Source organism: Apteryx rowi, unplaced genomic scaffold (assembly GCF_003343035.1).
Source record: "Apteryx rowi isolate R43461 unplaced genomic scaffold, aptRow1 scaffold_944, whole genome shotgun sequence".
Lineage (NCBI taxonomy): Eukaryota > Metazoa > Chordata > Aves > Apterygiformes > Apterygidae > Apteryx > Apteryx rowi.
Genome location: NW_020451254.1, coordinates 4,821 through 17,385, shown reverse-complemented (window position 1 = coordinate 17,385; position 12,565 = coordinate 4,821). Strand labels below are relative to the sequence as shown.

At 45.4% G+C, this 12,565-nt stretch overlaps 1 protein-coding gene across 1 annotated transcript; it reads right to left on the bottom strand.

Annotated features, from left to right (window-relative positions):
• Positions 1-115: 115 nt before the first annotated feature.
• On the bottom strand, positions 116-10,890 carry GUSB (glucuronidase beta). The gene is made up of 11 exons (XM_026092175.1): positions 10,663-10,890; positions 10,317-10,498; positions 9,688-9,830; positions 8,985-9,172; positions 7,894-8,046; positions 6,966-7,144; positions 6,362-6,508; positions 5,092-5,176; positions 3,354-3,530; positions 2,361-2,496; positions 116-1,033 (listed from the first exon to the last, which is right to left on the bottom strand). The coding sequence occupies exons 1-11, from the start codon at positions 10,831-10,833 to the stop codon at positions 879-881; spliced, it is 1,716 nt and encodes a 571-aa protein (XP_025947960.1). The 5' UTR covers positions 10,834-10,890; the 3' UTR covers positions 116-878.
• Positions 10,891-12,565: the final 1,675 nt, after the last annotated feature.

Genomic DNA, 12,565 nt, shown 5'->3' with positions numbered 1-12,565 from the left:
ACACTGCTGCCTAAAGTGGCGTGTGCGCACTCATTTACAAATCATTCTACCCCAGAATGCTTCAGGTCAGTATCAGACTGAAGTCAGACAAATTCACCCTCTAGAATGCTATTACTGTAGTTCCATAGTGACAATTTAATATGAAGGAAGCGCTCTTCCATACTGGAAGGTAAAACTGCATCGTACAGTGGTAGATCTGGTACTGTGATAAAATAAATAGTTTTAAACAAACTTCAGTTGATGTAGGTACCTACCTATCTGACATATTCTACCTTGCTGCTATAGTATGAATTCCATATCATTTTGGAATATGTTGGGTATCCTTACCCAAGTAGCGGTTCACGCACTTCCTGACTGCTATTGACTCTCAGAATTTCTCAGCCAGCCACCTATGTTCTGACTTTAACAAGAGAAGCTATATACATTTTGCTCTTCAGTGATCCTGTGGACAATTTGCTGTGATCTGAGTAGTTTAACGGCTACAGGAGTATAACTGGAAAACCTCTTTAGCATTGGATGGTTATGATGCTCATTTAGAGTAATTTGGATTTTTGAAATCATCAGCATTCATTTGTATCATGCTTTTTTTGGGGGGTGGGGAAGGTCATAAATGGATACCTCAGTCAGGATCTCTAACTTCAGCTCCCTGGAATGTTGAATATTCATTTTACTACCTGAAAAACAGGAAGCTTACAGAGATGGCTAGGCATAGAAGACTAGTATTCCTGACTTGCTTTGTGTTTCATAGCTGATAACTACTTCAGATGGACTAGAGATTGCATTAGACTTGCAAGACTTGAGTCAAGCATAAATATTATTTAAACAAATTTAATAAACAAGTTCAGCATAGAATCCAACCACTATACTTCTAGATTTCATTACAGAAAGCAGATATGTGATTTTGTTATAGGAGGAAGACAGCTTGATTCGTTTGCAATCTTCCAGTATCTCTCTCTAAGAACAAATGCAGCTGATTTTGGCTGTCGTTGGCGGGTAAATATTCCTTTCTTGTTCCCCAAAACACGTGTGGTCCCTGTAGAGAAGTTATAAAATAAAGCAAGTATATGCAAAATGCTGTTACATTCCCTACTGTAAACTGTTACAATGTATGAAATAAATCAGGTTAGGTGGAAAAGACCTATGCACCTTCTGCAGAAAGTCAGGTACAACAGGGAACGTGGCAAGTGTAAGTTAAATCAGTTAAGATCTTGCCAAGATGATGCAAATGAGCTATATAAATGCAATTCATTGCATTTACAACCAGTAAGTCAATGACAGTTAATTCAAGTATACCCATAAACTGAATCATAGTATCTTTACAGCAGAAGGTCCTTCTGCTATTAGTTCATGTTGTAATTTGGCCATCATGCAACACAGTAACAAATAATTGTAATTTGATGGTGAAAATGTCAATTACTAACCCCTCTCTATTTGGCTGTATTATCCTTTAGTGGTATCCGTACCTTTTTGCCTATTTTAGCCTTCATAGGAAATTAGAAAGGATAACTGCAACATGTTGAGAGACCAGAACTGCATTTATGTATGTAAACTTGTCTACTCTTTTTTTTCCATCCTACTATTTGAAATTCATATTACTTTTCTGACTGCTTCTCTATGATGACTTACCTTTCTAATACCTATATTGGTGCTCTGCAGATTATTTTTAATGGTGTTTGCCTGCCTGAAATTAACACTGACTGTTTACTGCCCTAACTCACTAGGTGGCATATGCATACCTTGTTCCTTACTAGGTCTCCTTCCGAGTTGTAATAATTGAATTTTTAGGTGACTGTCTGCACTGTAGATTAAGTAATGCCCCATGCTTTGTGAATGCACTTATTCATTAACAGTGGATCGAGTGTCATAAGACAGTTGTCTGCCTTTCTGCATCTGGTCCTATGTTGTTGAAGCTCTATGCCAAGTTAACAATACATTATTTAAGGTGCTCTATTATTAAGGGCAGTTGTAGGTGAAATATGGAGCAAGCGAGATGCTTTCCTGAAAGCTAACTGAAACTCTGGATTAAGGATTGCCAAGAGATAAGTGATCTGGGTCTGATCACAAGCTTCCCTTGCTCTCTGCCCTAATGCCTTGTTTCATGTTCTGGGATAGCATCTTTGCAGAAGGGACACCTGAGAGCTCAAGCTGGAGAAAGAGGATGCATTAAGTACAGGCAGAACCTTTCCTCTTGGCTCTGGTGATGTTGGGCTTTGTCACAGAAACCAGCTGTGCTCCATCTCGGTAAGCAGAGGGTCCCTTTGCCCTGCCCTACAGCACAAATATTCTTTATCTCATAAGCCATTTTAAGTCACAGTTTAAGGGAAGGTGGAGAGTTGTTTGAAATATAAATATAAGCTTACCTTGATTAGTCATGAAATCAGCAAAATTCCAGATGAGCTCCCCAATCACATACTCCTTCCTTTTTTTGTCAAATACTGAATGGTACTCCTTTAGCATAGCTTTCTGATACTCCTCGCTGAACATAAGAGGTGGATCCTACAGCCAGGAAAAAAAATGAGCTTGAATGGACACAACAGTATCTCTGAAAAGGCTCCATATGTTAACTTTCTATTTACAGGAGACCTGTTATCTGAAGACAAGCTTTACAATTGCTTGGTCTCTTCAYTGCAACTGCATTAACAGTGGCCATTTAGTGACAATTGGCATCTTATGAAAGTGCAGGGGGAAACGCATGCAAAATACAAACATTATGCCAGCTCTACTTTTTGGGCAGAAATCCAGTTTTGATTGGTAATGGTGCTTTCTCATGATAAGGTTAGGAGTGCTACCCTCTGCTATGCAGGATTGTATCGTGAAAAGAATGTCCCGTTCCCAGTGTCTTATCTTCCTAGTAGGCATTTTCTACAAACGCCAAAGCACAAAAGACTTCAGAACGTGTCTTCTAGAGGTTTAACCACATTAAGTATAAATTAACAAGTAGCTGTAGCCTGATTGTCAAAATGATTAATTGTTTAAAAAGTGCACTGCAGTTTAGGACCCAAGTACAGAAGTGTTATTAGGTGTGTTTTGAACAGTATGAGTGGAGCTAATACCAGCAATTGGCAAGTGTCAAAAACCAAATGTCTAGGGCAAGATTTAGGAGAGGGTAGTTTCAGCTTCTTACTCAAAGCCAAGAACTCCTCTTTAGGCAGAATCTTACCTTTGTTAGAGTCAGTAGCAAAGCTTATTGATTTCAGTGGAGCAGGATAACAATCCTGGAGTCTTTTGGACACTTATATCTAATACATTTCAGAACTAAAGGGTCAGCAAAATTTAATTAGAAGAGAGTGGTACAAACAAATCAGACTACTTAAGAACAGTGCTTTTTCATCTAGTGCATCTCTAACACTTACACTGTGAAGTCCAGGAACCGAGTCTGCTCCATATTCACTCTGGATAATGGGTTTTTGGTAGGTTTTATACCAGTTCTCAAACTGTGTCGTGAGTTGTAGTGGAATAACCTCCAGATGGCCTGGGTCATGATACCAGGAGAAGTAACTATTTACGCAGATTACATCCACATAAGGAGCCTACAAAAAATGAGGTGGGAGTATTTTGTCATAGCGTTCAAAGTAGGCAACCTCCATTCATAAACCTAAATCCTCCTTTTGGTTAATGTCAAGGAATGCAGCTTTATTACACCTAGAATAAAGCCTTTTTCCTTGTAACTCAGGCCCTCCCGAAGTAACTCCTTTTCCAGAAAAAAAGCAGGATAAAATGAACAAGGTAGTGGCATGTCAATTTAGCATTTTCTTACAGACTTAGGAAGTCGCAGCAAAGAATTAAACGAAATCAACCCATTTCAGCCTCAGATTTGTTAAAGTTTGAGTTTCCAAGATGTCTCTGGCTTGCTGGTACATTTAGACATAACTTCTGAGCATTGGAATGTGATGATCAAGTTAGTGCTCAAATATTTTGACTAGCAACTAAATTTGTGCATCAATGGTGCAATACAAGAGTAAGCATTCTGCAAGTTGTATGCCATTTCTACCACATGGACAATATGATAAAAGGGCATGAAGCCCACTGAAGACAAAGTGATGTTATATGTAACTTGTTCAATGTTCTCTTAACATGTTTTGTAATAAAAGAAAAAAGTTCTAATATCACATCAGTGTATAAGACCTATTCTTTGTGTTTTTTTATTATTTTCCATCCCTGTGTCTCCTTGGACTAGGCACATGGTATTGGGAATGGGATGTCAGTCTGTATGCATGCATGAAGCAATAGCAGTATCCAGGAGCATACCCCTACTGGATGATGCCTTCAAAATTAAGGCCATCAGGTTTTCTCCTCATTGAACGGGGGACCTCCCAGAGTTACTGAAAGGCCATTCCTGTAGGACAGCTTGAGAGAAACATGAAGTATATCCTGGTACATGTGGTGGTATCATGTACATGTGGTAGTATCATGTACATGTAACCTACAGACTCACCTGCTAAAAGAATATTTGTTGCACAGTGGTGACAAAGTGTTACAAAACCAACTTGAAAATTAAAGATTACATAGGAGCTACCCCAAAGACAAATTCTGGGGTGCGTTAAAAATTCTTGGTTCATGCTATGGACAGTTTTAAAGCACAGCCAGCCAAGAAAATTGCTGTTGGGCTAATTATACAGCTCCAGGACTTTAATTATGAAGCTGAACTTGGTCTAGAAGAGGTTTTAAGATTACTGAACATAACAGTTTAAAACAGGAATTAAGGCAAAGCTTACTTCTTTAGGCTTCTGAGGCCTGTTGGTGTTTTAAAGAGGCTTAAGCTTTAGTTTAATTGCAAGTGAAAGGCCTAAGCATTAATAGGCACAAACAATAGAATAGCAAAGCATGACAATGTTACTGGAATCCAGGGGGGTTGATCCTGCATACTTCACTCAAGCCAGGCAACTGTTGTTCTTTTACACATTTTTGCCAGGCTACAACTACAGGATCAGATGCTTTGTACTTGAAATTGAAATATAAGTTTTCTTCTGCCTCTCCCTCTTATATCTGCTGTAAGTTTGGGGAGGTGGGGAAAGGAACTTAAAACAATTGACAAAAGAAGAAACTTAATGTATGAATTAAAGAAAAAACTAGAAAATGAGATGAACTTACACCATGATCAAGAGCGTAATTAACATCTGTCACAAAGGTTACTGGTCTGGAGGGATCAAGAGCTTTAGTGTGAGCTATCACTGTCCTGTTTGCAAACAGTAAAACAAGAGTTCAACAACAGCAAGGAGAAACAACTTGGCCGAACACTACCCCATTTCCTCAAGCTCCCTGTTCTTCCACCCCCTCAGGCATTTGGAGCTGCTTGGGATTTAACAGAATATTTTTAAAGCAAATCCTGCAGGTCACTGGGTGCTCAACCCCTTTAAACTGCCTGCAATTCTAGCCATCCCTGTAGGAGTAAAAATATGACAACAGGACCTTCATCCATCACAAAGCTGATTGCTATCCAAACTGAAAAAAGACAAGAGCAGAAATACACCAAAGGCCCATTAATCTGTCTGCTAGAGCCAGTGCTTGACAGTTGGAGAATGGGCTGAAAATTTGAAGAAAAAAATATGAGAAGGGTGATGGGAAGCTTCTGAACAGCTCTTAGGAAGTGTTCCTGCGAAAAACACTAGCCCCTAGCCCTATCCACAGGCAGGCAAGGCAATCACAAACTTGCTGCTTCTGAGAAACCTTAAATGAGGGAGATGAGAGACAACAGGAGGGTCAAGTTCTACCTCAAAACTGAAGGAGGATGGATGATTCTGAAGAATGAAAATTCAGAGTTAGCTCTTAATTCACCTACAGTTACCTGGGACAATCTGCTACCCCCATTTGATGGAGATTACTATTGGCTATCCAAAGCTTAAATCTCTTTAAAATCAAGGGGGCTGCAGGGACTTCAAGCAGTGGCTTTTGAGTGTCACTAGCCCCCTGTGGAACAAATAAGTAGCATCTAACCGAAAAACCTTATCTTCAGAATTAAAGGCCAAGCATTTTTACAACCTCACTGTAATTTTCAGACTCAAGCAAACAGAATTTAGCACTCAACTTCCTTAGCTAGCAAGGAACAAGCAGTTCCCATGAGGTCTGCTTTTCCTTGACCCTTAGCCCAAGAAGAAATGCTCAAACCAGACAGACTCGTCGTAATTCTGCAGAGCTTTACTGGTTCAAAAATAGCCAGTTGAGACCATTGTGGGGTTCTGAACTCAAACTATGTTCAGCATATGCAGCAGTTGCACTTTTTGTTTTTTATCTGTGGGTACTTTTTCAGGGTTCCCAAAAGTTGCTTGCCTTCTTTTTACTACTTTGTACTGCCCCAAAGAAAGACGCTACATTATCTGCAAAGATTCACGTCTGAGCTCTGTGCACGAGCACGTGCACTTACTTGAAGTAATAAGCTGCTGGGGGCAGCTGCGAAGCCGGCTCGTTGGCCACTGACCACATCACGACCGAGGGCCTGTTCTTATCCCTGCGGACCAGCTCCTCCATCACAACAAGATGATGTTGCAGCGACTTGTTTCCAAAGCTCTCGCTTAAAGACAAAAGGAATTGAGACCAGGTCACTCTTTCAGGATATGAAATCCATCCCCTTGGCCTGGCTTTGCGGTGACTTGAGTAGCAGGGGTGCATAGGCAGAGCCAAGCTTTGTTGCGGGTGACACAAAACAAGGCTTCTGCCCTATTTCTCCAAAGCCTGCTGCACAGTTCAGGGCCACGGTTTGGGCTCATTAACCAAGTGTGATCAAACGAAGCCACGAACGTGTGGCAAAACGCCCTCTGGTTGCCCAATCCCAGTAGTCACATTCAGAGAGGCTTTGAAACGCAACGGGCTGATTTCTAAACAGAGCAAAGTACTTCCACTATCAGGCCAAGGCGAGCCCCAGGACGGAGGGAGGGAGGGAGGGAGGGAAGCCGTGGGAGGGACAAGGAGAGAAAGCAGCTCAGGGGAATAGCAAAAGGTGGGAAAGGGTCTTTCCAGCAAGTGCTTACGCAGTTTTAATCCCCACTCCGGGGCACTCATCGATCACCACAATGCCGTAGGCATCGCACAGATCCATGATCTCCTCGGCGTAGGGGTAGTGGCTGGTGCGGAAGGAATTTGCCCCCAGCCAGCGCAGCAGGTTGAAGTCCTTCACGACCAGGGGCCAGTCTAGTCCTTTGCCACGGATCTGGGGAGGCAAGAAGGCCATGGCAGCCCACGGAACCGACATGAGGTCGCAGAGCCCCCCACAAGCCACGGGGCTTGGGCTTCTTCCCGCCACCACCTCCTCCCGCTCGCCCCCAGAGCCCTTCCAGCCACACGAACGCTATGTGCCCTATTTGTTTTTTGTCTTTCCGAGCATCAAAGACCGGTACGTGGCCACAAATGCCCGGAGACCCAGCACAGCGGGAGAATCACCGCGGCGGGGAAGGGGGCCGCGGCCCAGCTACCACAGGCGGCGTCAGCCATTTTGTGGCGGGCTCGGGCCGCGCGGGGCGGGCGCCTCCCCCGCCCCAGGTGTCGCCCATCGCTGCCGGGACGGCGGGAGCAGCGCGGGGCCCTGCGCCTCCCTGCCCGGAAAAACCCGGCGGCGGCAGCAGCGGGAGGGAAGGGGAGGCTCTGCGTGGCTGAGGCCTCCCTGTGGCCGGGCCGGGCCTCGCAGCGCCCCGGCACCGGCTCTTCGCCGGTCTGCGGGCTCGGACCTCGGCGCCAGGGGCCTCGCCTGGCTGCAGATCCTGCCTGGAAGCCGCGGCTCCTCTGACCGGGTGTCACCGCTGCCGCGGGACCTCCCCGAGCCTCGTGTACCCTTGACGCTAGTAAAAATTCACCCCAACCCCACTGGCAGCTCCAGGCCTGGGCAAAGGGTGCGAGAAAGCAGCCCCCCGGCTGGGGAGGGGAGGGAGGCAAGGGCAGGCGCCGCCGCAGCAGCGCACTTACGTCCGCGTCCTCGTGCTTGTTGACCCCGTGGAAGTAGAAGGGCTTCCCGTTGATGAGGAACTGCGTGCTGGTGACGTGGACGGTGCGGATGCCAACCGGGAGCGTGTAGACATCCTCCAGSAGCGCCCCGTTCGCCTGCGCCTGCAGCTTGACCTGCGTCCCCAGGGGAAACATGCGGGAGGCGGCGTTGGCCTTCGGGTGCCTCGGCCTCCCGCGGGCTCGCGCCTAAGGGCTGCCCTGRCCTCCCAGCCGCTTCCCGGCCTTGCCCCGGCACGCTGCCGGCTCCTCGCTGCTGCTTCGGCCGCCTCGCTGCCTCTCGTCCCCATGTAACTCCTCAGGGAAGGAGCAAGAACAGATATAGAAAGCAGAAATCCAAGCTGGGGAACTGAAGGGTGAAGAATGAGGGGTGGACGACCCTTCTGCAACTTGTTTGTCCCGGGAGCTCCCGTCTCTCTCCACCTCTCATCCAGGCCCGTTCATCCCCACTGGCAAGGCTGCACCTCGATACCAGCCAACAACTGAAAAGTCATCTACTCACAGGGGATATGAATCAGAGCCTTTGGAAACCCACAGCAGGTGATCTGCCCTAATTTCTGCATCTAAGCATCACTGTTCAACCTTGACTCACACAACAGTTCTCCAGGCTTGTGCTATTGAAGCTGAACCCGTCTTGCACAGAGTAGGAAGAAAGCTCACTGCATGGCAGAGTATGTGGAAGAGATCAGCAGCGGGCTCCTCCGAGACCCTGCTCGCAGCTTTTGCAATATCTCTTCCCATGTATTGTCCCAACCAGTCCTTCTGCAAGAGATGGATCAGGCCCTAAATGTGATGGGCAAGCACCTGATAGAGTGCATGCACGCATGCCTGTACCCCGTGCATGACCCCCTTCTTCTCACTGACTGATCTCTCAGTTCAGCACACAAAACTGGCAAAGCTTGATTTGATTACAGCATGATCAGCAATGCCATTCTGGTCGTGTGAACAGGATCCATGGGAGAGGGAGAGGAAGGAAGATGGGCCATATGGCAGGTCCTTAATCCTATTAGGACAATGAGAGGAAATGCACACAAAGGGAGAAATGTCATTGTTACCTCTAAAGAATAGCGGTATCCAGGGTTTTCATGCATCAGATAAGGCCACCAAAGATTTGGATCCAGGACTTTTAACTCTCCAGCTGGCCCATCACCTGTAGCAACCACTTTCCCCTCTTGATCACATAAACTCAGGGACAAGGAATAGAGTGCGCTGCCAACTACTGATACCTGATACTGCACCATGGCTAGGTCAAAGACAACAAGAGAGGATCAGAAACTGGTATGATGGGAAAATAAATGCATGCAGAGTCTTCACATACAGTGGCATTAAGAAGTGAGGGAGAGGTACAGCAACAGTAGAGAGGCACAGATTGATTGTATGAAGCATGACCTGTCTGTCTTGAGGTCCAGAAGTTTCCAGGAGGATTTGCATATCACATAATTCTGTTACTTAGAGATAATTCTGCTTTAAGTGGCAGGAAGACTGTCCCTAGTGGGAAATTCTAATTCCAGAAGCACCTGAACATCTTTTCACATAACTGTAGTGTCTTTCAAGTACTTATACTTTTTCCCACTGCTTTGGAAATCTTAAATTCTTAAAACTGCTGAGCTGTGCAATACAGCAGCTGAGGCTAAAAGAGAAAGCCACTACAAAACAAATTCAATCTGACCAAAAAGTCCTTTTCAGGAAATTTCTCTACTGCTCTTGTCATCTCCATTTTGGAGCCTGAGGTAGCTGCTGTAATTGTTCTGGACCTACCAACGCTCTCTGATGAAGTAGTTGTCACAGTAATATCATCTATGTAGACAGAAGGAGTGGTGTAAAGCACGACCGGGCGATGGATTCCAGCATAGTTAAAGAAATCAAACTTGATGTTCTGTACAAAATAGTTCTTGGGATACCTGAGTGAGCAAGACAGGAGACATTATGTTCCATTACACAAGAACTGAAGGCAGCGTATGGATGCTAGCAATGTGCTGGTAAAACAGTCTTCAGGACAGGATGGATTTATCTTTTAGCAGTGCTACTGATGCTAGAGTGCTTACCAGTTAATGAACATGTAATGCACTGAATAGGTCTGACGGATCCTTCAGAGTAGCAGATAGCTGCAGTTCCAGTTGAATTCAAGTGTCTTAATCTGCCACTGACTCAGCATGGCAAATCACTTAATTTCAGTTCCCCATGTATAAAACAGGTGCAATAATTCAGTGTAGATTTCCCATAACACTGAAGCTTAAACTCCTCCCTGCTCGACTGATGAACACAGTCATAAATACAACCTGTGCTTTCAGAAATTACTTGGAGGCTCTTAAGAAACAGCAGCTCAATAAATTCCCATGCTGCCATCCCTTCAATAGTATCAGCAGTACAGCATTCTAGCAACTCACTTTGATACGTCATTCATGTACTGAATTGACCCTGGAGGCAGAGTATGGGGTGTCAGAGTGTTGTTGATCGCGACGGTGATGCGGCAGGGAATCCCTGGGCTGCCCTGGACAACGCTGCTTATATCAGCTTCAAAAGGGAGGTGGCCCCCTTCGTGCTCTGCAACTTGGACTCCATTGACCCACTGCAAGAGAAGAAGCCTGTGAGTCCAAGCAGCAAGGTTGAATTAAGAAAACAGCAACCTGATATAAAAACCTGAGCAAAGCCATGTTTGCTGAACAGGCCATGGGATAGATTTTAGTGCGGTGTGATCCTGGAAATGCCTGCACCGCTGCCGGTGCAACGTACCACGATGGAGTAGTAATGGGCACTGCCAAAGCGGAGCACCACTCTGGTGTTGAGATCGTCCTGAAGCCAACGGCGAGGAAGCAGCACCTCTTTCTCATACCAAACCCAGCCAATGTAGTTCTCCAAGTTGGGGTCTTGGGTGATGTCGTTGAAGCTGGCAGGCACCGGCATGTCAATCACAGGACCGGTCTGATGGGAATTGCACAGAAAGGGAGGAAACAGGTAATTTTAAGAAGATGTTAAGTTTGACAAAAGTGTTATTGACTTGGCTGTCCCACCTACACTTCTGGACATGTCTCCATGCACTTGACTCAGCCTTACAAATCAAAGTGTCCTTTGCAAAGTGGAAGTCCCTAGAAATACCTGGTCAGAAACTGGTGTATTCTGTCACAGGTCCTACATGATACCAGGCCCAGGCTGAGTATATGCCTTCTACCAGGTGAAGCTGCTAATGTCTTTTTCCCCACTCCTGGTTTACAATAAGGAAATGCTTTAGTTAATAGCTTTGGTGCAGGAGAACGTGAGAACTGGAAAAAACATGGCCAGGTCATTGTTCAGTCTGAAACTACTCCCAAAATGTAGTTTCTCTTGCACAGCTCTAGCTGTTTAGAGCATAACGCTCGCATTGCCCCGTCAGTTCCCTGGCATGGGGTGCTGCTCGTCAGTCGAAGTCGTAGGAGAATGCTGGCAAGAGTCCGGGGATGTTCTGCACCAGATCCCCCCATAAGGTCTGTGGAGGCTGTTTGCATCTATTTACACAGGATGCCTCTGCCTTTCTTGCTCCCTGACAGCAATATAGATTTCCCGCTTTTTTTTTTTTTAACTGCTTTCCAACAGTGTCAATTCAGTTGCCTTTTGTAAACATAAGGATTATATGCCAGCAATGTTGTAACCTATTGCAACATTTTGGTCACCACATGTTATTGCAAAATTTAGCTGTTAATTTTTAGCACCTTCAGTGCTTGTGATGTTCCATAAATGAACGCTGCAGCAGCTCGCATCTGGAACACTTCCCCTTTCTTAAGCAAGTCTTTCCACAAACAGCGGAACTAGGAAAGTCTGTGTCCCAGGTTGAGCATCATGTGCATGGCTGACTTAGCACTGAATTGTACTGACATTGCAGAGAGAATTCAGCCCCTTTATTAGGCATCAGAAAATCCTAAAAGCGAAGAAATTCTGATGGTGAAGTGGATTTTCTAGCATCTAATAAAGGAGACCAACGTTCTGGGCATCCCAGTAAGAAGATTCTCTAATGTCTAAAGCAGGTTGAGCTTACACTTCTCAGCCCTGCCTTTAGTGGGGGGCACATCTAGGATCGCTCTCCTCTGTCTACTTTCACACCTATTTTCACAAAATTTCTAGCAGCTTTGTATCTTGGCGCTCTTGTCTCCTTCCACAGTGTGGCAAAATTGGCCCAGGAGCTAAAAGAGAAGTGATGGACACACATATATGTGCACACAGAACACCTTCCTTACTTCTTACTTTTAGGAAATGGGGTTAATTTAACAGCATTTTAAAATTACACTAGAGTTTGTTTTTGCGGTATTTGGTTACTGTGATCGAACACAGCAGATTTAATCTGGTGTGAGCTCAAGGGTGCTCTGTCAAGGCAAGGTTTTCCTTCCCTTGCCCGTGCTGAGCGTCGGTAACTGCTGTGCGAGGCCAGTCTTGCTTTTGCAATTCCTGTAATTCTCCGATCTATATTATATCGATTCCATCGATAGCTCTATAGCTGCCGCACTCCGTTTCTGGCGTCCTGTCGCAGCTGGATGTGTCTGCGGTTCATTCAAATTCTCCCTGGCTGCCGACAGTTCTGCACCGCCAATAACAACAAGCGCAGACGCCTCGGCGGGCAGCGGGAAAGCCTCACCGGGGGGAACGGCTGCACCGCGAACCGCGGCTG